This window comes from Strix uralensis, chromosome 13 (genome assembly GCF_047716275.1).
Source record: "Strix uralensis isolate ZFMK-TIS-50842 chromosome 13, bStrUra1, whole genome shotgun sequence".
In the NCBI taxonomy this organism is placed as follows: Eukaryota; Metazoa; Chordata; class Aves; order Strigiformes; family Strigidae; genus Strix; species Strix uralensis.
Genome location: NC_133984.1, coordinates 24080022 through 24107263, shown reverse-complemented (window position 1 = coordinate 24107263; position 27242 = coordinate 24080022). Strand labels below are relative to the sequence as shown.

General features: G+C 48.7%; 1 protein-coding gene across 3 annotated transcripts in view; it reads right to left on the bottom strand.

The window, feature by feature from the left end:
- Positions 1 to 1891: 1891 nt before the first annotated feature.
- Positions 1892 to 27242, bottom strand: part of LOC141949258 (gamma-aminobutyric acid receptor subunit alpha-3) — a 78379-nt gene continuing 53028 nt past the window's right edge. The window contains exons 6-11 of one of the 3 annotated variants that reach the window (XM_074882632.1): positions 26568 to 26650; positions 22826 to 22969; positions 21024 to 21176; positions 18190 to 18401; positions 10398 to 10610; positions 1892 to 2163 (exon numbers count right to left, since the gene is read on the bottom strand). In XM_074882632.1, the coding sequence (XP_074738733.1) occupies positions 2140 to 2163; positions 10398 to 10610; positions 18190 to 18401; positions 21024 to 21176; positions 22826 to 22969; positions 26568 to 26650 (829 nt within the window). In that variant the 3' untranslated portion in view covers positions 1892 to 2139. Of the gene's footprint in view, positions 2164 to 10042; positions 10611 to 18189; positions 18402 to 21023; positions 21177 to 22825; positions 22970 to 26567; positions 26651 to 27242 lie in introns of those variants that run through there. The other 2 variants (XM_074882633.1, XM_074882631.1) reach the window with 2 other exon arrangements.

Sequence of the window (27242 nt, the reverse complement as noted above, 5' to 3'; positions counted from 1 at the left end):
TAAATACTTGCTCAGCTATGCCTCTTCTCTGCCAATTCTCCTGGCTCTGCCTGTTTTCATTAGTATTTCTTTTCTGTGGACACTGCAATTACACTCTGTTCCTCTTCAGAGCCCTTGTTCCAGGTTCAAATAGAGAAGTGATAATGCAGGGAAGCTTTTCACATCGCTGTTTATTTTTGTCTTCTGAGTCAGGAAGATCTTTTCAGGCTGGGACCAACCCTGTGCGGTTTTGATTGAGGAAGGACTTGGGCGGGGGGGTGGTGGGGAAAGGGGTGAAAACTTCTGGTTCCAGCTTTTATGGTTTAAACCAGTGGGGGGGTCCTTCCTTGCTGGCTCTTGCCGAGGTCACAAGCTATGCTCCCTCGTTGGGAAGACATAAGCATGCAGTCTGTATTGCTAAGACCCATGGTAAACTATCCATCTGCCACAGCATCTGCGAGCCCCGGCGCTCCCAAGCCTCTTCTGTCATTCGAATCTCTGAGCAAGAAGGAGGATTCAGCTGAACGCAGCAAATTCAAATGCGTAACTTTTTTGTTCAAGGTTGCAATATGTTTGGAGATATTGTCCTGCCAGCAAGTCCCTGGTGCAGCATCCAGATGGTGCTCAGGGAATCCGGAGAAGGGGGGGAGGGTGTTTCATTCCTTCTTCAGGCGTGGAAAACAACCGACGATGTCACCAGAGTTATTTGCTTCTCCTGCTATTTCCCAGTGGTAACTGAGAGAGGAAAAAGTCCTCATTGAATATGTGGGATTTGAGTAAATCATCAATATTTTTAACTAAAACATAGCCAAAATTGCAGAAAAAAATCACAGGGGAACATAGGATGTTTTAAACTTAGTGCATTAGGAAGAACTTCAGCATTTCTTGCAGGTGATTTTTCTTCTGGTTTTGCATTTGAAGAGATTTACTTCATTTCAGATCTAGCGAGAAAAGTCCTTCTTTCTATTAGTTGCTAAATATAACTTTTTGTGCATCCAGGGAGATGCAATGAAGCGTCCGAATAAGCCCTTACACCTTGAACTTCCTTGCCAGCAGCCCACACAGTCACCTGGACACGTGTCACACTGCCTGAGTGACATGGCATGGCCAGCTATTTGCTATTAAATCTCCCAAAACAGGGTAGCCAAAACCAAAACTTGCTGCAGCAAAGGTCTCTGTACCATGGTAAATCCCAAGTCATGCTGGAAGCTGTTTGGGTGGACCAAAGTGACAGTGGAGGTCATTGCTGAAGAGCACAGCAGGGTGGGTTGAACTGCCCACAACCTTTCCTTGGCACACATTTGATTTACCATGTGGCCAAAGATACTTGGGCTAGGGGCCTCCATGCCCACCAGGGTCTCTTTAAGGCGTGACTCAGCTGAAGTGTATGTGGTGGGTTGGATAAACCAGCGCCTTGGCCAAGGCCTCTTCTGGTTGCCCCTAGAGCAGCAGAAAGCTCAGTTCATGTTGTACATAGAGAAATGCCAAAAAGCTCTACTGGAAAAGCAAAGTCTAACCATGGGCCACACACCGCGGGGAACGGGCACGCCTCAGGGCCTCCTTCTTGCCCACCCATCACACCACCACCATCCCGTCTTCCCAAATTCCCCAGCCCATCTGCCTTGAAGGTACCTTGTGCCCTCCACTCCCCTGCCACGGGAAGGGAAAGTGTTTTAAACACAACACGATGGGAACCGTGGGATGTTTTCAAGCTCTTTTATTTTCCCCTGGAATATTTCTTTTTTCTTGGGTAGCTTGTCTGTTCACCTCTGTCTGGGACAAACTCGTCAGATGAGCAGGTAGCCTCAAACCCAGAGGACTGGCTCCCGGGGCTCCCCATCCCTTTGTACGTCAACATCATTTAGCTTTGAGAAACAGACCATGGAAAAAACAATGACACAGATTTTTTTTAAAATATGAATTTTTATTTGTTTTGACTGGAGTTCGAGAGAGTGGGTAGAGTGGAAAAGCGGAGTGATTTAATTCAGTGAAGAGGTCTAGTCCCGCCTTGTGTGTTAGATCACGAGGTTAGTAGGTGGTCAGAAGAGTCCTCCTCCTCCACTCAGCTTGCTGATCTTATTCACGTAGTTCTTGTTTCTGATGTTTTCTAATCTCTCTTCAGAACTTCACTGTAATTTCTTGAGACATTTTTCTGTTGCTTTAACTTATTGAAAAAGCTAAAAGCTGAAAAAAATTGCAGGACTCAAAATCCTGCCAATTAGAATGGGCAAATTTTTTTTTTCCGGCAAAGGTTGAAAAATACGATTCAAAAATACAAACAGGCATTGAACATTGCACCAAAAAGCATTTGAAACACAAATCTCAGAAAGAAAGAGAGAGAAATAGAGAGAAGAAAGGTCACAGTTTCCGTGAGAAATCCCTTAAGAAAGTGGCTACCAGCTAGTCAATAGAGAAAATAAAGTCAACAAAAAATTTAAAAAAAAAAAGCATTTTTTTCTAGTTGTTAATTATTTACAGCTGTAATAACAGGATTGTCATGCATTAAACTGCTGCTGGCTAGATTCTTTCTCGTAGTGGAGTAAAGAGAGTCTCACAAGATGGAAAACAAAGCAGAAGACATACCGGGGCACGGATTGAACCTGAGGCAGTGAAAATAAGCGAATTCTCTGGCGACTTGTGGTGTGCTCTTCCCCATGATGGGCTGCCCTAGCGTGATGCTAATGCCACTTTCCCTACCCTGGGCACCAGGGCTGCAGTGAAAGAAGCAGCAGGTGCCCTCACCTTCAGATAGGACATTTGCCTGTGGCTATCCCCAAGTCAGTCGACAGTGAAAATCTAGTTCATGAAGGGATACTTGTGGTCACCTGACTAGATTTGGTGGGCTGAGAAACTCCCTTGTGACAACCGAGATGAGCCCTTCAACTCTAAACACAGCCTGGAAAAGGCAATGTGACTCAGGTTTCCCAACTCTGCCCCTACTTTTTTGTCGTTGCAAGAATCGAATCGTTCAATGTATGATCGTCGTTATGTTTGCTGGGTGCCCTGCAAAAAGACAGGAGGAATCGACAGACTTTCCAGGGGAAACAGAGTGCTGACAGAAGTGTAACATGAGCCAATGGACTTATCAGGTTGGCAGGACCTTCAAGCAGCGGTGAAGAAAAGAACCAAGAGCCTTTGAAGACTGGGAGCATCCTGGCTCACGTAGCAAACCTGAGACCAGGCCTCCCTCCCTAGGCAGATGGGATTCTTAAAGCTGTGTACAGAAGAGATCTGCACTGGTGGGCACTGGGACAGTGCGGAATAGGAAAGAGTGGCTAGAAAATCATATTTTGCCCTAGAGCTTCACGAGCTTGTGGCGAAGGATGACAGGTCAAATGTTAGGACTAATACAAGCCTAAGACTCTCTGCTGTTTAACGAAGCACAGATTCCTGTGGTGGGAGGCAGGCATAGACCCAGAAAGAGAACCAGCTTTGCTTATGGGAGCTGCCATCCTTCATTCTCATGGCTGGGACACCACAAGACACAGATCAGCGATCGCCGCTGCCTGCGAGAACCCTTCTCCAGCAGCAGAGGAGGGAAGATGGGAGCTACGAGTGCAGTTGCAGGATCACTGCCTAAATGGTTCTCCTAAGACAGGGGGAGATGAAGGGAAGGGAAGGGAAGGGAAGGGAAGGGAAGGGAAGGGAAGGGAAGGGAAGGGAAGGGAAGGGAAGGGAAGGGAAGGGAAGGGAAGGGAAGGGGAGGGGAGGGGAGGGGAGGGGAGGGGAGGGGAGGGGAGGGGAGGGGAGGGGAGGGAAGGGAAGGGAAGGGAAGGGAAGGGAAGGGAAGGGAAGGGAAGGGAAGGGAAGGGAAGGGAAGGGAAGGGAAGGGAAGGGAAGGGAAGGGAAGGGAAGGGAAGGGAAGGGAAGGGAAGGGAAGGGAAGGGAAGGGAAGGGAAGGGAAGGGAAGGGAAGGGAGCTGATGCTGGGTACCATTGCTAGGGGCTGCACACTGCTCACTTACCATGGCCTCACTGCTCACAGGCTGGCCAGCATCTGTCTTTGGTCCTGCTTGTGCTGAGGTGAGATAAGGTGTGGGTCCAGGACGCAGTGGCAGCAAAGGCCTATGCTTTTGCTGACCCCTCCCACCATTAGCACATAGTCACATACCAGTACAACCCACCTGGATGAGCAGCCAGCACTGACCAACTGCCAGCACCTCCCTTTGCTTTGCAGAACAGCCCAAGCTGAAGTGCAGCCCCTCCCTGCGGCGTTCCCCTGGCTAGGGAAAGCTGGAATGGATCCCATCAGGTTTGGTGCTCCCTCCTGAAGCAGGTAGAGACCTCACACCCCTTTGCAACGCTCAGCTACACATTCCCTGGTTTTGCTGTGGCATAAGGACTAACTGCTTATGGCATTCAGCTGTTGAAAAGCCATGATGCCTTCCTGGGAACATCCCAGTGACCAGGGCAGGACAAGGACTGTGTTGGAGAAGTTCTGACATCTGGGACTAAGTTTTACTGAAAGGTTTTAAACAGCGCTGCCAGCAGTGTCCTTGGTCCAGGCAGCAAGCCTGCACAGAGACCCCAGCATGGAGAGAGGCTCACTTTGCTCCCTGTGCCTCCCAAAGCCATCTGAAGACCAGCAGAGAGGGACGCACCTCCTTCCAGGAGATTTACCAAAGAGAATGAGAGGGAAGTAAAATAATTGAAAGTGGCCATTTTCTCTTTCAAAGAGAAACAGGTTTGACTTTTAGATATAAAGAGTTTGTGAGCATAAAGATACACACACACATGCATATATATAGAGATATATATATATATATGTAAAAACCTTTGGCTGACTGAACAATAACAAGGTCAAAAAGTAAATATTTATACCTGGAAGCCATCAATCTCATTTGTGTTGTGGCCTCTTGCCAAAAATGCCTTCAGGAGTAGTTCAGCTTGATATGGAAAGAGGATTGATGAATTGTTCAGGGTTTTTTCTCTCTACTTTGACATTAATAGAGCATTTATGTTTTCATGAATGTGCCCCTCACCCTGGCTGAGCCCTCCCCACCCCCAACAGCCACCAAGGAGTGAGGGAAATGTTGCTTCTCTCCATTCTGAAAAATCCACACAGAAATTTAATCGGGTGGGGTATAGTGACCCCAGACAGACACACAATTTGGGGAAGAGGGCCTGGAATGAGGGCTGGCCTGATGCTGCATGCTGCGATGGTGCAGTCCCACGGCCTCACGCTGGCTCTCCACCACCCCCAGGTCCAAGCATGTGGAAGGGGGGGGGGCACTAGCATGTCCCTGCCAAACCATTCCCTAAGTGAGACCATTGAGAGCTGCCTGGTCCTCTCCTACTCATGGCATGCCCTGGCAAGCTGGGAGAGCACAGTACCTGTCCTCAGTAGCCACTCGCCTTTGACCGTGATCCTTCCGTTAACAGTAGCGTGTGTTTAACTGCTCTGTTCCTCCAATAGCTGTAAAGAACACTGCAAGGAGGCCGTTTCTGCAGCACCCTCCACGGAGGCAACAGCTCCAGGTTTCTGAAGGTCTCAGAGAGGTTCTTAGTGGAACAGAGGGTCTTCCTATGTGAGGTGATTTGGAGCAAGAGAAACCCCTTCCTCGTATGTGATGCAGCCCTATAATCCCCACCAAGAGATGGCTGAAAGGAATACAAGATATGGACAGAAGAAATCAAGGCAGAGGATAAGAAATGACTGCACCTGCACCTATCCATAGGATAGGCTTGCAGAAACAGGCTGGTCCTGACCTTGTTTGCATGCATGGCTTGTGTCTGGGAACAGCAAGCATGGGGTCTGCTTGCACAAGGGATGTCCTACAGCAAACAAAGTAGGACCCAGTGTCACCTAGATGGCAAGGATTAGGATGGGGGTGAGCTGTGCTGGCCACAGCACTTGTCTGTAAAACCCAGGGAGTGGCAAAGCCAGCTTTGCTTATGGTGAGCTCTGTGCACAGAGGAGAGCTGGGAAGCTCTGCCTCGGGTGTCACAGTCCTGCTCGGTGACGTTCAAGAAGCTTTTGAGACGTTGTGTGGGGGTAACTCCATCAGCCCTTTAGAAAAACGGGTGGCACTGAGGGACCTCTTCTGCCCCATCCCTCTCATATCACCCCGCAGAAATGTCACAGCACTATCATGGCACTCGCAGCCACCACATGCTGCCTGCCGTGCCTGCTTGGAGGACCTCAGCCGAACCGTCCTCTGCCTCCCCGGGGCGCAGAGCTCCTGAAAGCCGCACTGCTTTTGCCCGTGTGCGGTTTCAGAGGAGGGAAGGGGCAAGCTGCCAGCACCAAAATGTCCCTCTGACATTTTCAGGAGGAATGCAACTGCAGGCTTGGACTGCACTGTGTGTGTCCCAGGTGGTGCAAGCTACAAAACAGGAGTGCAGACTGAACAGATCATTTTTATCACCCTCAAAGACTTCTAATTTCTTCCTGGGAGACTCTCATAAAGTCAGGGAGGCTTTGGACCTTGCCAGAAGAAAAGAAATATTGGAGTATTGAGGCTCACAGTGAAATGAAGTGCCCACTCTGTGCACAAGTGTGGATTAGACTATCAATGGCCACGTACAGATCTATTTCTATATAGGACCAATTATAAAAATGGAGCCCTTAGATACTATCACAGCAAGCAGTAAACCCCAGTAATTGATGCTAGGTTAACTCTGGCCCAGCGTGCCCTTAGAAGAAGCCCCCATCAGCAACCTTGGGTTAGCTGGGAAGGAAACGTCCCAATTTGAGCTGCTGACAGATTTAAAAAAAAAAAAAGAACATTATCTTCTCTGTGATGTCTGCTGGCAGGAGATGTTAAACCACTTATTTATAACTATCTTCCCGAAATGCTTCCCTGCTTGGAAGCCAAACTACAAATCCTGTTTGGTTTGTTGTCTTTAACCAAAGGATGCCGGTATTTCTGCTTCCAGCTGGCAAAAAGACTTGGAGCCAGTGCCAGGCTTTGGTGGGAATAGACTTGGCTTTCAAGGCGTGCTAACACAGATCCAGGAAGGCAGCCTTTTATCAGGCAGAGAGCAAAGTTTTTTGAGTCAGGAAGAGCAAAGATGAGCCAGCAGATGGGTGTCACCAGCAAGCCAGATTGGTGGGCTGTGTCCTGGGGAGGGACAAGAGTCTCAGTGTCGCAGGGAGGGAAGGACTAGGGGAAGAAACAGGCAGGAGATTCACCCTGACAGATAGTCGAGACAGATCGGATCACCTGCAGGAAGGGAGGAGGCTCAGATGATGCCCCAATGCTATGCCCGGTGCCACAGAGAGGTCCAGCCCTGGCACTTTGAGCATCACCCTGCCACAGTGAGCCTGTGTGGCCCTGGACAGGCAGCAAAGGCGGCACCTGCAGGTGCTCGGGCTGCTGAGAAGCCGATGGTAAGACCTGACAATTTATGGAGAGCTCTGTGGAGCAGGCCCTGACAGACAACGAACATGTAACAAGGTGATGTGCGGTAGGAGGTGGCCCTCGGGGTAGAGGGGATTTTGGGGAATGCCCAGGCTAGCAGAGGAGACCACCTCTGCACCAGGGCTAGCTCAAGTCACTGGATCCAGTATTTAATCTTGCCTTTGATGTGATTCCGCTAGTAAACACAATATACTCTTTGTTACAATTTTATTGTGTTTGTTTTGCTTTTTATAGGGTTTCTATTCCATTCACTTCAGCCTGAGTATTATAGTGACATGAATGTTTTATAAGATACACTTCATATAGCTTGTTTAAGAAAATGACATCCAAGTAGTTTCCAAAACAAATAGCGTCACAGCCAGTCAGCGTAGCACTTCCCGCCAGAAAGCCCGAGGAGCAGGAGGGCAGCAGCAGTGGCACTGGCTCCTGGAGGGGATGCTGCTGGCGTGGTGGGAGCGCAGGGCGCCTCGGGGCCAAGGGGCAGGGGGCTGCGGCAGGGCAGTGCTGGGGTGGCCGGGCTGTCAGGGCCGGGGGGCTGCAGTAGCTCCAGGAGGCCAGTGCCAGGAGGAATCAGGTGCAAAAGCAGCTGGGATGTCCCCCCCTGCCCAGAGGAAGGTCTGGGGACAGCACACTCTCCCTCTGCTCCTCCAACCCAACGCGGGGTGCACAGGGGGAGAGCTCCCTGGCTTTCTCTTCCTTGCCACCCAGCGGGGAGCCCTCGGGGATGAAAGGCACTGTAGAAATGTCATGGACACTCTGGGGTGCAGATGCTGTGGGGGAGGATGGGGAGCAAGCTGGTTTCCTCAGCATCGCTCTGGGTGGGGGGGAAGTTGCCATCTCTTGCCAGATGCTGCCTGCTGGTGTGGATGCGGTCGTGGACTGAATGCACCAGGGGCTGAGCTAAATGTCTCCTCGCTCCTCTCCTCACCACAGCTGTAGGCAGGGGGAGCGACTGCACTGCTGTTGAGCCAGCAAGATTGGTAAGGGATTGGCAGGACATGCACCAATGTCACCCACACTGAAGGACAAAGTGTCCTGGCCTTCCCCGCTCTGTCCTGCCATCCCCATGGATATTCCAGGTGGGGCAAATCCTGTGCCTTGTGCTCAGCCCCGCTTCTGTGCGGGCAGGGGTAAACTGAGCTTGGCACAGTGGCTCGAAGCAATGCTGAAGACATCACCTTGGGGGTGCTGGGGCCTGGCTGCATGCACCCGAAATGTGCTTGGGGGCAGCTCAGGGGGGGGCAGCTACAAGGTTGGAGGGAGGCCCAGGAAAGAGGGGGTGCATCCTACCCTGGGAGCAGGGCCGATAGCAGGATCAGTGCTGGGGACAAGAACTCACCAGGCACAGGATGTCCTTCCTTGTAGCAGGACAGTGTGTCCATGGCTTCAGGCACCAGGGAAGGGGGGACAGATGGCTTGAATGCCACCATCTTTTTGGTTCTTGACTGTGGTGGCTGGGAAGGGAGAAAAAAAACCTCTTTCCAAGGCACTGAAGAGCCTTCCTTGGAAGAGTGTGCAGGTGTTAGTGTTGGGTCTTATCTCAGTGGCTTTGTGGGATGGCACCTGGCTCCCATGGTGCTCTGGGACAGCAGTATCACCCTGCTGTTTCAAAGATCCCCTTCTGTGGTCCCATAGTGCTGAGGATGCTCAGCTGCATCTGTTCCCCAGGGGCAGGGAGGTACCTGGGGACCGACTGTCCTCTGTCCCACAGGAGACAGCCTGCATCTGAGCTGGCCTGGACCAACATCGCTGCTGCTCCATGAGCTGGGCTTCCCCGGGCTGTGCTCCTCCCAGTCAGCGTGGCTTACCCAAGAGGTAGGGGATTCTCTTCCTAAATTCACCCGTGAACAACAAGTTATGACTGAGGGGTGCTGAGTAGCCAAAGGAAGATGAATGGGGATCTGGAAGAAGGGGCTTGGGCAGAGAGGAGATGCCAAGAAGGATAAGTGGATGGGGCCAAGAGAAAGTGGTAAACCACCCATCTGAACACAAACTCTATGGTTTCCAGTCCTGGTGCTGAATGCACGTGGCCTCACAGCTTCTATCTCCTCCAAGGCATTATGAAGTTCCTGTCTTGACTTCCTGACTGGCCCTGAGAAGAATTATTTCTCTGGTAGGAACCATCCCACCCTCTAACATGAGTTGCCCCAAGAGTGCAGGATGGCAGACGGACAAGATCTTTCTCGCCTGTTCTTGTCTGGGGAGACACAAGGAAACCAGCAGCTGGGTTTGGTGAAGACAGAGAGGAAGAAGCCCTGTAGATACCTACAAGACGCTGCCACCCTGTTCCACCCTTGTAATGGCTCCACGGACCATGGCAGTGGTGGGTTCGCCCCCAGCAGGCACTGGGCTACGAGCTGGCCCATGCCACGCCACTCCCTCAGTGGACCAGCTTGCCTGCATCCACAGCCACCGAGCACAGAGCACCAGGCACTGAAGGGCAGCCTGGCTGGCTGACTGACTCTGGAGGCCTCCCCATCCTTGAGCCCAGGCCACCAGGAGCATCCACCATGCTAGGGCAGTCCACTGCAGAAGAGGAAGAGGGGGGTGGACCACAGCAGCAGCCCCCAGCAGAGTGGACAGTGGAATGGCAGTGGCATGCAGACCATGGGAACGGCAGGAGGTGGAGGAGGTGAGATGGAAGCACAGGGTGACTTGGACAGATGGGGGACATCAGACTCACAATGTTAGAGGCACAACTTGTTATGATCCTTTTTTTTTTCCCCTTTCGTCATCAGAGACAAAGTAAAGTGAAACTGAAGTACACAGGATTAAATTAAAATCGCAGTTTTGTTTACATTATAAAAGAATGATCTAATAGTAATAATAATAATAATATCAAATGAACAATAATAATTAAAGAAAACAGGAAAGAAGAAAGCCCTGGAGAATTCCTGCCTGGATGGTGCTCACTGATGGAAGGTTTGTGTGACCGGTTTTATTGTTTGGGGATCATTCCCTTGATAGCTGACTCCCGGTTTACATATGTGGCCCAGTAGACTAAGTTGAAAATGGCAAAGAGGACTGGAAAGACGATGCGGGACATCTTGTCTACCTTGCTGACGCTGTTGTATGTCTTCTTACTCTCTGGGAGCTTCTCCTCTATGCGGGGCAGCTTGGGGGGTACGTTGGTGGCAGTAGCAGTGGCAGCAGCACTCTTGGAGATGGTGGGCAGGCCGGGGTCCTTGGCAATGTTGAGAGCATACGTGGTGCCAACGATGTTGTAGGTGTTGTTGGTTTTCTTCGCTAGTGCCACTGGCTCTTTTTTCTAGGGAAGGTGGAAGAAAAAAAACAATATAGAGATGCATGGAGAACATTTCGTCCTCTGAGTTTACCTGCTTGCCTGGATGAGAAGATGGAAAAGGGTGCGAGGAGCAAGAGACCAAGAAGAAGGCATTGTGGAAGGGAAGGAAGATGTGGTGAGAAGATGGCCAGAACCCATGACATCTGCCACTCGAGGCCTGCTGGAGCATAAGGACATGCTGGACTGGGGTGGACCAGCTACTCCAGGTAAGCCTGGCATGCAGCTTGTAGCACAAAGAAGTCCTGGCCTGGCAGCTAGGTCCTGCTGCAAATCAAATAACTGAAGCCACATATCTGGGTTTGTAGCCTCCTTGCAGCCCCTTGGATCAGAGTAGTGGTATAAAAAGATGTGTGCAGCTGCACTTGAGCAGTAGCTGCCCCAGATGGGTGACTCCTTGGTTGCCTGAGTGCTGCCAGGTCTATGCTGCATGTTGCCAGGTCAGTATAAGTGAATGCAGGCTCAAACTGCACAGACTCCTTGTCCTATCTCTCAACTGGACAGTGTTTTCTGTTGCATGTAAGGTTCAGCCATGGATAGACGACGCAGGAATGTAGTCTTTAGAAAGGAATGACTCCCTTTGTGGTCATTCTGGGGGACAAACTTGATTTTCTGCTTTGCTGGCCTGATTCCTGGGTCAGGGGAGAGGTGGAGACATCACAGAGGATTATAGGTTTTTTTGTAGCAGAAAGCCAGTGGATTTAAGAATGTGGGTGTCAGCATTGCAATATTTTTGTGCCATATCACACACTACCTCAGTGCCCTGAATACCTCATAGGGATACCTCACAATTTAACATCATGATGTACAAAATGGGACCCTTCAGAACTCCTCATGACCTACTCAGGTAAGCTACAGAACAGATGGAAGGCACTTGCACTAGCCCTGCATTTCAGGATTGCTCAGCACAGCACTATAGGGCAGAGGTAAGCCTTTTATCTTGCCCTCATATCTAAGGGTTGCAGCAAATCAAGGGAGATACGTGCACCCCTCCCACAAGGCTCCAGGGACAGCCATGCTGTCTGTGCTGAAGGGAAGAGAGCTTGCATAGCAAACGGCAAAGGAGGCACTTACGTGTCAGACATGATGTACTGAAGAACGATGGAAGATGATGAAGAAAGACAGTTCAGATGTTAATGGACATGAGTGGACAGGAAGACAGAGCTAGGAAGTGATGATGGGTGTTGTCCCCACTCTGGGGATCTTCCTGCTGCTGTCAGGGACCTGAGACCAGCTGCACCATATCGTATAAAGCAATCCAGGTCTACCAGGAGAAGCCCACTGAATGAAATCTATTCACGGGCAGACATCAGGCACTCTACACATCCCAGCACTCATGTACTCCATGCAGTGTCCACTGTAATTACACCAAGAGCTAGCATTAGACACAGCAATGACTCATGGTGGGAATCTAGTATCTAAACTCAGAACAAGGTGTGACTTTGGATTTCATTTTCTATTAAAAAGCAACTGAAACACAAGGTAAGGCTCATCCAGGCATTTCTCAGGGGTGCTTGGCACAGTCTTGCGTGTATGTGTGAGGGAACCACACACAAAGTGATCATCAGGAGAAGGGAGGAGTGTGCAGCCAGCGGGTCCTGTTCACCTCCCCACCCTAGCCTGGGAATCGGTAACAGGCAGCTGGGTAGCACTGGGAGTTAGAAAGGCCAGATTTGCCTGGGCTGCTCTGCAGAGATATTCCAAAGGCTTTAGCTTTCATGCTGTACTCCCATTTTAAATGTATCCACAATCACTACGGATATTTCTGGTTACCTTAGGAAATGAATTTTCCACAGTGATTTTCAGAGGGACACTAAAAGCAGACTTCTGTGCAATCTTTAAACTCCTCTCCAGTAACAGCACAGCCAGGCCTGCAGTCTCATAATAATGCCATCAATTACAGAAATTAACTTGCTGTTAGAAGGAGGTCTAAATGTCTTCAGACTCCAGATCAGGCTAAACCACTGATCAGATCATATTCATAGTCTTTTATGGGAGAGGGTGTTATGATCTTTAACGATTAACTGAGCAACTGATTTCTTCAGTCATTAGAGCCATGTTAACTTGTATCCCCAGCACAGCAGGTGAACTTTTCCTGCTAAAGAGCTGACAAGAAGCAAATAAAGGACTAAAGATGTTTCACCTTCTAAAACATTTAAATACGCTTAAGTATGATTACTTATTAACACAGCTACGGGAGGTAATAAAATAATTAATAATCAGTAATGAAATGAAAACCAGATTGTTGTTCACAGAATGTAATTTGAAGTGCCCTGTGATTATTTTAGTATTAATCAGCCACATTATTTGTTACAGGAATAAGATGACTCCAGGTGACATGACATTTTCAACCTGGCTAGCTTTTCTGCCCCAGAGCTTGGAAAGTGGATCCGTCTTGCCTGGCCAAACGCCTCTGAAAATAGCAGGCTGAAATGGAGTAAATTCAGGCAAGTATGAATACTGTGGGTGGTGGTAGCAAGCTACTGCTCTTATTAGTGTGATCCAGAGCCCCCAGGCATCAACTAGGGCTTCTCTGGCCCTCAGACCAGGTTGTTCAGGCGGTGCAGAGGCTTATCCTCTCGATGTGCTCTGCTCCCGAGATGTCAGAAAAAATGGTTCAGCCTGAAGGTTACTGGGCTGTGCTTTACAAATAAGTGTTTCAAGCAAGATTTTGACAATCAAACAAAGCAAAATGTGCTTATTGCTGTCAGCTGCAAAGTAGCTTTCAGCCTTCCTCCTGCACCTTTATCTGTGAGTAGTTCCATGTCCTACTGAAACAGAAGGAAAGAGTGGAAAAACAGGAGGAAACCCCCAACATTTGCTATGAAAACTTGTCCTATTTAGAACATCTATGTTGCAAAGAAATTCCTGCGTTTATGGCCCAGTTTGGGCACAGAGAGATTGAACCACTGCACAAAGCTGTCCCTGTGCTGCTCTCCTGAGGGAAAAGCTGTGAAAGCTGGTCTAGAGATACATATGTTCCCTGGATATTGCAGTCTGACAAGTTCTTCCACAACACACATACTGGAAAATAATAGCATTTTTGTTAAAACTCTTGCCTTCAAGCCTCTCTGTTGAGGACCTAATGGCTGAACCTCTAAATGATGGGAACTGTTGGTTCTGCCTGTGATCTGTTGGAGATTTAGTTCTCTGCATCTGCCCCTTGGCTAGAAATTTGGGTTGGAAGCACTATCCCTCTGACAGGTCACTCTGAAGGTCACCGTCACTAATATCTGCAGTGCTTGAGAAATGCAAGGTATCTGCCACTTGCCTGTCTAGAGAAAACTCACGTTAATGACCTCCAAGCAGCTCTAGACTGCAACACACTTGTATCATATAATTCAAAGCCCAGCAACTGCAGTTGCTGTTCCAGCAAACATGTCACTCCTTCCTCATGCCAGGCAGTGTTCCCCTCTGCAGTGTGCCAGAGACTTGATCCTACCAGAGAATAGCAACAAAGCGTTTTACACTGAGATGCCTGTACCCTGAGCTCAGCCAAATGCTCTGAATGATGCAATCTTGCATTAACAGGTAAGCTACATCAATCCCAGGTTACTGTCAGTTGCTGGCGTAACCTCTGGCATCACTTGTCCCTCCTATCTCTTCATTCAGATCATGTGGGACTGAGCCCAATGATCTCATGCTCCCTGGATCACCAGATGAAGGCTTAGAGGTTGGATGGAGTCAATAATCAGCTCAACACACCACCCAGATACTGTTGAGAGAAAGAGGGTGAAATGTTGTTGAAGAATGATACATGGACTCTAGTGCAGGTGCTGTGGATATAAAATCACTTGCTATGGAGAGCTACAGGTGATTGCAGGTGCAGTAGGATGAAGGACACATGGGCTGCAGAGCATGATCAGCAAGGGACAGTCCCAGCAAAAACATATTTACCATAGTGAGACAGAAAAAAAAAAAAAAGAGAGATGGGTTTGAACCACCCCATGAGTCTGTAAGACTTCAAACTGGTTGAAAATGGTGGGCTGTTAAGGTTGGTTCTAGTTCCTCTCTGTTGGCAAGGAGGGGATTGAAATGGAAAGAAACAAAGGAGAAAGAAGAATGATTCCCAACGGACAAACTTCAGAATGGCTGAAGGGTGGGTTGGACAAAAAGCTTTACTCAGTCAGTGGAAAAGGCACCTAGTGCAATAGGCAATCATGCCTGTCACTTTCAAAATACAAGAAAGAAAACCATGATGATCATATCAACAGAGAGGTCTGAAGGATGCTTTTTGGTGACTTTCTCTTAGTGAGAAGATATGAAAAGTACGTAGTAAGCCTGGACCTTCTCACCAAGCACTACAAGATTACTGTCTTAAGGATGAGAAGGATAAAGATCCATGACTATTCTTCCATGCAAAGTGTGTTCTTCCTTGTTTTCATGTGTCTGACTGCAGCTACTTGTATTGGTTTTGTTGCTTCTTGCCACCCAGGACTTCAGGGCAATATCATACAAGCACAGATACAGAGCTAAATCAGATTTTATGCAGAGACATGGTGTTGGGTTTAAGTAAGTGTATTCCAAAGATCCAAAGCATCTTCCACCCTGAGGAACAGGCTTGCAGGGAACTCCCTGGTAAATGTCATCCTTGCAGACTTCATGAGTTTCCCAGTGGTGAAGACACTGTTAATGGTTGTTCCTCCGGATCCTCACTGTAACAGCTGCTCAGGAAGTGACCTTGTTGGCTCCAGAGATGGCCACCCCTATGGTTGGGATGGATGGGATGGATGGATGGATGGATGGATGGATGGATGGATGGGATGGGACGGATGGATATCGCTGTTCAGACACAGCCCTTCTGTCCTGAAGTGGATCCTTTGAACAAGATACTTTGAAGATGCTGGAGATAGGGAGCTTTTCTGGCTCAAACTACTGCCATCTCCCACTTTCCTCCCCCTGATGTTTTTTTTAAAAATCATCTTTACTAACAAGTTTTCCACATTGGGTCCAGATACCTCTCTCCAATTTGTTTTACACCTCTAGGTTGGTTGCAGCCGCTCTGCCATACAAAAAGAGAGGAAATCCTTCATCCACAATTAGCAACCACTGGTGGCAGGCAGGAAAGGCTTGGAAAATCTTTGGTCCGAGAAGCATCAGTCAAATCTTATCAGAGTCCATGCTAAAGGCAGTTTTTAGTGACATCTATAGTAAATCTGCCTACCTTTTATGAGAGGAGAACTGCAGAGAACATGCAGAGTAGCTCCCAGCTAGAACCAGAACCCAACTGTGGCTATAGCCAGAACATCATCATGATCATTGACAATGCAGAGATCAGCCATTCACCAAGGTCAGCCCATCATGTTAGATTCTACCTTAAAAAATGCTCTGTTCCCATCTAAACCGATGGGGTGGCTGAAGAGGAGAAAGAAAGAATGGAACCAGCCCTGAGAGAGTGAGCACGCTGGGAGTGCCTGTCAGCAACCAGCAGCTTTTGCAAGGTGATTTCTTTCAAATGGGATGGGAAGCATTGCTGCTGCCTACATTTGAGGTGAGGGAAGGGCTGATGCTTATTGATTTTTTTTTTCCATGTTCATGCAAGGAAACAATCAAACCTGGAGTGAGGATCCTTGCCATCACATCAATAAAAAGCATTCTTTTTGGCTGTGAGGAAGGCTCTCCAGAGACCAGGGCTCAGCCTGGGCTTGTCACTGGTAGTTTTACTCCTGGTACAAACACTTTAAAATGCCAATAGTTACTCTTCTGCCTCCTCTTTCTTTTGTGGTTTCAACCACCTGGCTTGTCAATTGTTTCAAGAAGAGCTAATTAAAGGCTGAAACTGAGCCAATGAGGCACCTTCATTGTGTAGCAAATTGCTTGTAAATATTCAATGGAACAAAGATGTAAAAGCAAATATGGTGACACGTTGTAACCCCAAGCTCCCTGAAAGCCCACCACTCTTGAGGGAGCTCTCTGAGATGCAGAGGCCAGGAGTGGGTTAGCCTTCTATGATAAAGATCAGGCTTAGCTTGAAAAAGCATCCACAAAGTTGGAGTCCTTCCTAACTCTCCAGCCTGATACCAATTGCAGCAAACTCACAAAGAGCACTACCGCTGAAATATTCCTGGTCCTGATTTGTTTTCTGGTTTGGTTACCACGTGTGCAAACATTGTGAATGCTCTTACCCTATTGTTTCAGCACTGTTAGCCTTGCAGTGCTGGATCAATGAATAAATTAAGGAGCATGCTTCATCTATGACAAACTGAAGCTCTTGAGCCTTTGCTGCTTTTTCGGCTGTGCCCAGGTCACATAATTGCCCAAGACTGTGTGATTCCTGACTTTGTGCTGATTTGTCCAACCCTGAAAGGGACACGGTTGCTTTGAGGACCTGTTCTGATCCTTTGCTCGTGCCAATGACCCAGGGAAGGCTTCTCTCATCTCTAGAGGTGAGATTAGTGTTATTGTTCACGATGGAAGTGGAAGACCATCAACTGGCCTCCTGTGGAGCCTTTCTGCCATGAGTCTGTTGCTCAGACCACAGCTGCAAAAGCAAACAGATAGAGAGAGTCCAAGAAACACAAGAGAGGCATTCAACACCCAGCGATGGCTGTGGCTCTCCATAAGGCCTCTGTTCTCCTGCTTTGACCTCCATACCAGAGAGATGACTGGCTGTTGTCTTCCCAAAAGTTACTGCAATTCTGCCACGTATTTGCACACAGCCCCACAACAGTTTTAAACAACACATTAAAATGCAAAGGAGAAAAATATAAAGGCTCCAGAAGCAAGAACAAGGACAAAGCTGATTTTCAAATTGATTCAATAAATATAAACAAGGAGCAGCATGCTACAGTAAGCGATTTCTCTGCACAGACGAGATTAAATCAGTCAGGAGGGAGGGGGCACAGGCAGGGGTAGCGGTAGCTGTCAGGAAGGAAGCTGCCAGAGAGGCTGATCCCGAGTGAGAAGGGAAAATGTGGGTGATGCCAGGCCCTAATTTACTGTCAGTTGCTGTTTCTGATTGCTTGCTTCCCACCCACCCTCTTTGCCCGAGCTTACAAAGCAGCAGCTGCCGGCAGCTGTGGGCAACAGCACAAGCGTTAGAGCTCCCCATTGCTGCACCGCGCTTACCCGTGCCAGGGCAGACCCACAGTCAGGGTTACTAGCCGCAGGGGACACAGCAGAGTGGCACCATCTCCACTGGCATGGCATATTTGGGTTTGTGTGGCATGCCAGCGACATGGAGCGGGGCATTTATGGGTTGGAGGGAGAAGAAAGGAGAGAAGAGACCACCGGGAGAGCAAGACCAAAACATGCACACATTCACATTTCCACCGGCAAACGGTCATGCAGAAGGACAGAGGGAGAAGTGAGCGGTCATGCTTGGGTGTCCTCCAGCTAAGCACAGCAACCAGCCCTCCAAGCCCTTCCTCCCTCGACCCTCAAGAACCGCTCCAGTCGAGGCCTGAGCTGGGGACCCCAGTAAGTAGCATCCAGCCTCCTGGAGTGCTGCGGGGCTGCATGTTACCCACTCCTGGCCCCAGCGCAGCTCTCTCGTGCAGCGTTTCTTCACCGCCCCCTCCTCCCCGGCCTTGGCCACAGGGCTGACCTTCATCTCTTGGGCCTCCAGCACCTTCTTGCCATCCCAAGCCCAGCTGCGCTTGGTAAAGTAGTTGACGGTGGCAAATTCGATCAGCGCAGAAAACACAAAGGCGTAACAGACGGCTATGAACCAGTCCATGGCCGTCGCGTACGCCACTTTAGGTAAAGAGTTTCTTGCGCTGATGCTTAGTGTGGTCATGGTGAGGACAGTGGTGACACCTGTGGAAACACAGCAGGAGACAAGGATGCTCTGAGACTATATGCTCGCACCCACCCAGTTTCTTTTCGAACCACACAGTTGGCATTTCCATCATGCAAATTTAGGAGCCATCCTCTCAGCCACGTGGCCCACATTCCCACTATAATTAAGGGACCCTTACCCAGTACAAGTCTGTGGTGCAATTCATAGAATAACTTAACAGTCCAGGTTGGAGGGGAAGTCAGCTTGTCCAACCCCTGCTCGAATCTGGGCCAACTTCAGGTTGCTCAGGACCTCCTCTGGTTCAGTTTTGAGTATCTCCAATTCATATAATCAATGGCAAACATCTGCATTTGGATGAGATTAATCTTCCCCAAACTCCATTGACTAGATCTCTGCTCACTATGAGTCCTAGCTCATAGGTAGGCACCAGCATTCAGCTCCTCATCTGCTAGTAGGGTAAGTTGTGTGATGCTAGACCCACCTCCCTCATGTAGAATATGCCATGGAGAAGCCTCTGGTTGCTTTTGCAATAAAAAATAATAATAGCAGTAAAAAAGAATAAAATAACAGTAAAAAGGACAGCTAGATGGTTGGGAACTCCATAGAGGACCAAAAACTGGCCACTCATTCAATCTGGTTCTCTCAGCGTTTTGGAAATAGTGTCTTGTGACCTGCATGGATGGACACCTGGGATGCTGGGTCCTGCTGGCATGGCCAGGCACCCGGCAGTGGCCCAAGCTGCCAGAATGAGTGTCACAATGATTTATCTTTATAAAATGGTCTGTTGCAGAACGCCTTTTAAAGCTTTTTTCATTAAGGCAAGCAACCCTTGCTATCCATTTTCCCCAATAATGTGCTTTTCAATTAAAAATGCATTAAAAACATTATAAAAATATTGACTAATTTTCCCTTCCCTTAAGCCATACTCCTGGTAATTGAAGAGTTTCAACAATATTGTTGACAATACTTTCTGAGGGGCAAAAAAAAAGGAATAAACAATTGGAGTTCTCATTATTTTCTTAATAGGAAAGCAAGGCAATTTGTGAGTAAAGACATTTTTCACAAAGGTAGGTTTTAATTTTTCAGTCAGCTCTTTCCTGCTCAATCGGAGCTGCTACTCGAGGAAACCTGTCTAATTGCAAATCTCAGGATAACATAGGAGGGAATCAAATATCCTCAGAGAAGGGCTCACTCCCAGTATCAGGAATGCAGAGATACTCCAGAACCAGTACAGATGTAAGAGCCCACCTGGGGCATGGACAGACACGGGGTCTGGCTGTGCACTCTGGGGTTTAGTTGCAAATGATTCACGGACAGACGAGTGAGGAAAGTTCACCAGTGACTCTGTATGCCTGAGCCGCTCCTATTTTCCACGTGATTTCTGTCTGAGCCCCACCTTTTCTATTCTGTTGGATGAAAACACCCAAAACGTGAGTGCTAAGGGGCTGCACCCCCTCTTCCTCACAGTTATCACTGTTCAATGCAGCAGCTGCAGTCTGGATCACACAAACCAGTTTGCTCACACTAGCTGCCCAGCTCCCCGCAGCCGCACTCCACCCCCGGGATCACTGTAGGATTTGCCTCACCGGGGAAGGGAAGGCAACCTGATGCTAACAGGGAGAAGCTGGGGTCAACTGTAAATTTGAAAGCTTGTTCATGACCTACATTTCACAAGTCCCAGTGAACACAAAAACCATAATGATTCCCTTCTAGCTCATTTAGGAGGATGCAGAACTACCTGTGACCCTCCCTGCATCCCATTCCAGTCCACAGCACAGGAACAAGGTCCAGGCCTGCAGAGAGGGTCTGGAAAGGAGGACATCAGCCTTGCTGGGTTTGTGGGATTATTTCCATCAGGACTCTTGCTACAGAGAAAATGCTTCATGATCTTTGAAACCACACCACTTTCTGTCTTATTCAAAAACACGAACAGGTGGTACCATGTATCCCCTCTCTGCTTGGTGTCTTTTGTCCAATATACTCTTTGTTAAGTGGTATCTGCTGAGCACTGTTATTTCCAGGAAATACAATCCTGCAGCATCACACCTTGTCTGTGAGCGTGTGTGTGAACTAAAGGTCTTGGCAGGAAAGCAGAAAGCAATTCTGTTATTAAATGTTTGTAAAAGCTATTAATATACGTGCAATTCCAGCCTGACACTTTGCCTTGGAGAGAGCATCTGCAGCCAGCTGAAGAAAATAATAACAATATATTTACCATGCAGTTATACTGCCTCAGCCCAGGAACTTGTTATGTGGAGCTCTGACCAGGGGCACATCAGCAATTTCAAAGGTAGAGCTTTAAATGCCTCCCCATGTACCGATCCTCTCCTCAACTCAAAAGCCAATATAGATAAGCAGACACAGCCAAATGCATATAATTAGATGATCAATACCTTGATTACTGTTAATATTTATGGCTTGGCTTCTAGCAGAAACATGGACAGAAGTATTTTTGCAGTGATTCAGTGGAAGCAGGGGCACTGTGAAGACAGTGAGAGCTATTCAGGGAAATGGCCAGCAGCTTCACTGATTCTGGTCGAGGGCTGAAGCAGACCAGCTCTGATGCTCAGTCTATTTGCCATCATTTGTGGTGCCTTCCCCCCCCAACCTGAGAGGATACCCCGTGCTCCCAGACTCACCAAAAACCGTTCGGGCAGGAACAGACTCCCTGTTAAGCCAGAAGGAGACCTGGGACAGGATGACCGTCATAATGCAGGGTAGGTAGGTCTGGATCACAAAGTACCCGATCTTCCTCTTGAGGTGGAAGTGTGTGGTCATGACGACATACTCCCCTGCAGAGACAGCCCGTTAGAGATGCTGAGCCACCAGTGCTTTCCAGGATGGGGCCAGCTGACCACCAATCCATCTCTAAACCACTAAAGATCTGTCCTGAGCAAACCTTCAAGTCCTTGGATGGAATTGCAGCGTGTGTGTGTGCTGTTGCTGCTGGCTGCCATGCCTTGGTATCTCACAGGACTGCAGGCCACCCTGAAGCTGCTTGAAGGAGGGGTGCGTGCTGCTGCACACTGTCAGCACTGACTTTGCACGTCCTGCACGCACACACGCACACAACTGCTGGGCCATGCCAGGAGCGTGCCCCAGTGTAGCCAGGGTGACCTCCACCTAGCATTTGTCCTTTCACAACACTTCTCTGGAGACTTCATTAATTCACTAGAAAACGGTTGTGGGACAAAGGCAAATCAATGCCAATAAGCAGCCGGGCAATAGCTTTTCCTGTTTCACCCCAGGCACAAGATGCCTCTGGGGGTCTCTCCTGACCCAGCTCCCATCCCTTTTCTGCTCCAGCCCAGGAAGCCATGTTGTGGGTAAGATCCCTTAAGCCTAGAGACACTAACAGTGCTTCAGTAGGATTTCAGGACAAAAGTTTTTATTCGCTCTGACGATCCTGAAAATATTTCACCTTTCCTCTCTGTAACCATGTCAAAAATCAGGGCAAGTTCTGTTGTTAAAGGTCTGGGCTGTAAACCAGTTGTCCCTGTTTTCCCTCAATGCCCTATTCCTCCCCTCAAAGCTTTGGATATTTTGTTGGATTATTGTGCCTTTTTGTTGTGAGCGTGGCTTTGCTAAATCATTACACACAGGAGCCTTTAGCAGCTTTCTTGCCACTTCAGGTTATTCATCTGTACATTTTACTACAACTTAAGTAGAGAGATGGGCCAGATATTATGACATTTAGTTCCCTGGACTCCCCACATTTCCCCAAGGGAGGTGATATGAGTTGTTACAGACAGACACTATTAAAATCAAGTGCACCAGAGAGGAAATATCCTCAAATGAGAGAACTACTGGTGCATACAGAGGGATAAAAAAAAGAAAATAAAAGAAAAAAAGAAGGATGAGACACACACAGGAGATAACAGAAACTATCAGTACCTGGATTCCAAGGGGAAGGGAGGAGCAGCAGATGGGAGAGAAAGATGATTAATATTGGTCATTAATCAGCGGAAACATTTGTTTGGGATAATCTTCTATTAGCTGTGATAATATTTGTGTAAGCAGATGCAGTGAAAATCACACTGAACATTATGTGCATGCACCTCCCCTGCCTGCAGTGCTCTCCTGAGGGACTGTAAAGGGATCCAAGACAAATGAACCCACAGTACCAAGAACCAGCTGGGCAAGGTGGGGCAAATCTTGCACACAACAGATCATTTTTAGATGCTAGAAATCAGTTTTCTAGAGGGTATGTGCGATAAGGCTTTCAGTGGAAACCACTGAAAGCTAAACCCTTTACTGCCTCTTGGTGACTGCTCCAGATGTCCTCAGACATATTCTCCAAGAGCACGTGACTTGGGAAGTACCGTGGTGCTCACTGACCACAGGTACCTAATCATGCCAGATCACGGCAGTCAAAGCCCACGGGTCCATCTCATCTGACAGTGTGCTCAGTCCACGCGTCGCATCGTGGTCCCACAAGTACCTGTGCTGGATCGAACCATCTCTGTGCCAACAACATGGCCCAGCAGGTCATACTGGTTCAGGCGAGATCCACCCTTCGCTACTTCCACTGATTTATCCTTCCCCAGTGTCCAGGTGTAGATCACCTCCGTCTTTGTGTAGGCATCTGTGGAGGAGAAAGAAGAATGAAGTTTGTGCTTCTGCCTGACCTAAAATATACCAAAATTAGCCTGTAGCCAAATTAATCCCTTCTGTGCATTCCTCAGAGCCACATGGCTGAGCACAGCCAAGCACGGCCAGAGACCAAGGCAATTCAGCAACTGTTAAATCAAATGAGCAAAATGGAGCTGGGGTTTTCGGAAGGGAGCTGGAAGAAGGGGCAGAGCACTGTCGCTGAGAGACACGCTGTCCAGACCAGCTGGCTGCCGGGGCAGCAGGACAGCCACAGCCCTGCCGTGCCAGGGACCGGGAGAGTCACGCTGGCAGCTAGCTGGCAAGAGAGGCTAAATGCAAATGGGGTTGAATTTTAGGTTGAGGAGAAAAAGTTAAAAATCTTTACCCTCGCTCAGAAGCAACCTTGTCCAAGCCTTTCGGCTTTACAGGTGGTGTGCCCTCCCACCACGATGCTTTTTCCCCTGCACAACCCTGTGTTTGCTGGCCTACAGGCCAACCTGCCAGGCAGGGCGGGAGGGCAGTGCTGAGAGAAGCCTCTGGGCTGCTGCGTGGGGTAGGGCTGGGCTCAGGGCCAGGGCATCCTCTCTATCCCCCCTGCCCAGCTCCCGATATGCGACACCTCTCTCTAACACATACAGTCACCATCACCTTCACAAGCCTTTGTGACCAAACCCGTGCTTGTCCTCACAGCCACTCCCTTTCCCAACAGGGCCTGCATCCTTTGGGCTTTGCCAGCCCTATGGTATCCAGAAATTGAGGCTCTCCAGACTCTACTAGGAGCTACTTCTCCCCATAATGCCCAAGTGTCCTGTCCATACCCACTCTGCACCAGTTTTTCTGGCAAGAACAAAGCTCACTAAAACAAGTTTTTTATTCATTTTTACCACCAGCTTCTCCTATTAAGACATTAAAGAGTTCTTTGACTGGGGTCAGGTCAAGCAACAGGTCAGGTCTACTACAGAAATGACTCAGCTCCTGCTTTGTGGAAGACTGTGTCCTGAGACAAACAGATTTCTCTGATCTTTTTAAAACAACCACCATTATCCCTGCACTGGGATAATGACAAACTTTTGGCAAACCTGTTAAATACTAAGCAAGTGCTATGCAAAGTTGGGGGCGGGGGGTTGGTTTTGATGATCAGCCAATGTTTCTCAGCACACCAGCGTGCTGCCTAAGCACTTCTGACGCAGGCTGGCACCTCTCATCCGATGTGCAACGCTCTGCTTTTCCAACCCTTCCTTCCAGCTCTCAACATGCGTCTGGAGACCTCTATCCTCCTTCAGGCTTAGGTTTGTACAGCTCTGCCATGGGCAGCATCTTCTGCTTCAGCAGGTCACGGTTCACCCACTGTCACTCTCAGTCTACAAAGCAAACTTGCCCGCAGTTTCATTGCCATCATCCCTGAAAACACAGTTGTTTATGTATCTGGTCGTCTGGGACAGAAGTGTATCTGGTGTCACGTAGGCATGGCATGGATGCTTGGAACATATTTAATGCCACAAAGCTGTTTTGGTTCTGCTCAATGCCTCGCTTGCAACGCAGTCTAGTCCAACTCAAACGGGGACGGCTTACTGACATTTAGTGGAGCTGGTAACTTCAGCAGCATGTTCTGCCAGCCTAGTCTCAGACAGCTGCTGTACAAGTTGTTCCCTGCTGCGTACAACCATCTTCTAGGGAGCACGGTGATAGGTAAAGCCATCGCCTTCACTGCGCTTGGTCCAGGGAAGGATGCAGGTGGACAGCTGAAGCTATCTGAAATGAGTGATGTCTTACTTCTCCTGCAAGCACTTTGCCTTCCCTCTCTGGGTGGCTGCCACAGTGGCACGGGGACAGGAGGCCACTGACGAGCCATTCGGGTTGTGGGGATCACTGGAAGGTGGTCACTGAGGCAAACTCGGCTGTCCTCTGAACAGCACGTGTCTGGCCCTGGCATTGTCTTTCTACTTACAAATCTGATCCACTCTAAGCTTCTTGCAAATGAGCAGCTTCCAGCTGTCAACAGCTTTTTGGTGCAAACGCTAGTTTAATGCTACTCCAACACAGGAGAGGTGAGCTCAGATGCTATGTGGATGGGTGTTTTAGAAAGAGCCATACTAATGTTAATCAGGGACAGCTCTCTGAGCTGCTTGTATCAAAACTCCCATCATTCAGAGGCCAGATCAGTAAAAATACCCGAAGGAACCCCAAAGGGTGTTCCAGCAGAAATATGCACATTAATCTCTTTTCCTCACCAAGAAACCTTATAAGCAATTAGATGTGGAGTAATCTGCCTTCCTGAAAGTCTTGTAATAATCCCAGAGTTTAGGCCTGAGGTATGAGATTTTATATCCCTCCTCACAAGGTCAATTAACATTAATAATTCACCCTTCTCTAAGGCTTGCTATTTTACTGGCCTTAGTGATGTCTTGTGGCAATGAGTTCTACATTTAATTAGGTGCTGCCTAAGAAATAAATTTATTTTAGTAGTTTTGAATAATCCAGTTTCATGGATGCATTTTGTCATGAGGCAAAGGAGCAGATGCACATGATAAACATGACTTCTTCTGGTGTCAATCAAACTTATCAACTTCTCCTTAGTTAACTCCCAAATGGCTGCAGGAAGGAAGTATCAGTTTAGAAAGGTTGTGATTTCTCTGTTTTCTTAGATTCCAGAAGGGGAGATTACTGGTGGGGGCTCATTCTTTAGTTGGAGGTGGGTAACTCTTCCATCTAATGCATAGACTGGGAGTGGTGCTCAGTTCGTTGGACCTGGAGAAGACTCCAGGCAGAGCAGGATAGGACATTTACTTCCTGAACCAGTGGCTTGGAATTTGGTTCCCACTCTAGGAACTAAACCAAAAGAAATTTAACTTGTGTATGGGAGAGAAGAGGGAACTTATTCCTAGGGTATGGGAAGCCCAGGCAGATGAGCAGCTGCAAGCCTGGGAGCAGCTTTCAGCTCACCAGCAGCCTGCAAATCTGCCCTAAACTAGGACCCTTGGGTGTTGGAGCTGCTTTTCCCAGAATTTCCAAGACTTTAACTTGAGAGCAGCCTGCCTGACAGACTGAAGAGGAGCAAGGGGTTTGTAAGCTCCACTGGAGCATGGAGCCAGAGCAACCAGAGATTTCAGACTCTCCCCAGATTAGCATGAGTGGTGTAGGGAAGCTGAACAGGACACCTAGCAGCCCACACCACTGCTGTCTTCCCAAATCTGTCCTCCCAGGATCACCTTGTGATGAAGGAAAAGCATCTCTGAGTTTTCCACCAATTCCAGTCCTGCTGAGGCAGCGCTGGAGAGGCAGGACTGCCCACCAAAGGCAGGGTGGGCAATGGGAAGCTGCTCTTCCCACTTCTCTACTAAACTTACAGCAGAACCATAGGTGTCTCACCCATCCTGTGAGCCTGAATCGACCACAGATTTGCTTGCTGCCCATTTCTAACAATGGTAGGAATTGCATGTATGAGATACCAGAAACAAATTTTTGGTCATATTATCATTAGTAATAACTAATAACACCCTTTACTAAGATACTGTAAAACACTAGCTACACAAAGGACTGTTCTTCAGCTCTGTACCCACCTCCTTGCAGAGGCTGATCAAGGTACTTACAGCTCCCAAATTTCAGCGGGCAAGCGTGCACATCCATTGGGAAGTCTTCCAGGTGCATGGGGCACTCTGCATGAATCGTTAGCCTACAAGACAAAACACAGGGTGTGATCAGAAACACCCGGCTGGAGAGGCTCCCACCTGGCCCTTCTGCCACAGCATCTTTGCCCTGCACCCATCAAAGGCAACGAAGGTCACTAACCTCTGGGTGTCCGGGCAGAAGGCCATCAGCTGTGGAGAGAACAGCAGGCACACAGGTCTGGCAACCTTTCCCATTGTATAAACTCAACCCTATTGACTGCGTTCATCTTTAATTGCTCAGTGCAATCAGAAAATCTGCCAAAGCCCAACACTTCTGTTTGCTTATGTGCTGTGCACAAAGAGCTCATTAATGCCTGAGGCCAGGGGACATCTCAGGGACCATGCTGGAAAACAGAGGGAAAGGGCTTCCCGGGAACACAGCCTGTTCTTCCCGGTGGACTGGAAGGAGCTGAGGGCTGGCACATCATTCAGTCAGGAAGCCACAGCACTACCGGGCTTGCTGAGCAAAGTCAGCCAGAGCCATGAAGTTGCAGGTGTTGCACCAGCGTACATGAGGCATGTAGGGCACCTCATCCCACCTCCCCCGGCTCTCTCCTTGCTGGTGGCACTGCAGAGGATGCTGTGCGCAGACGCAGA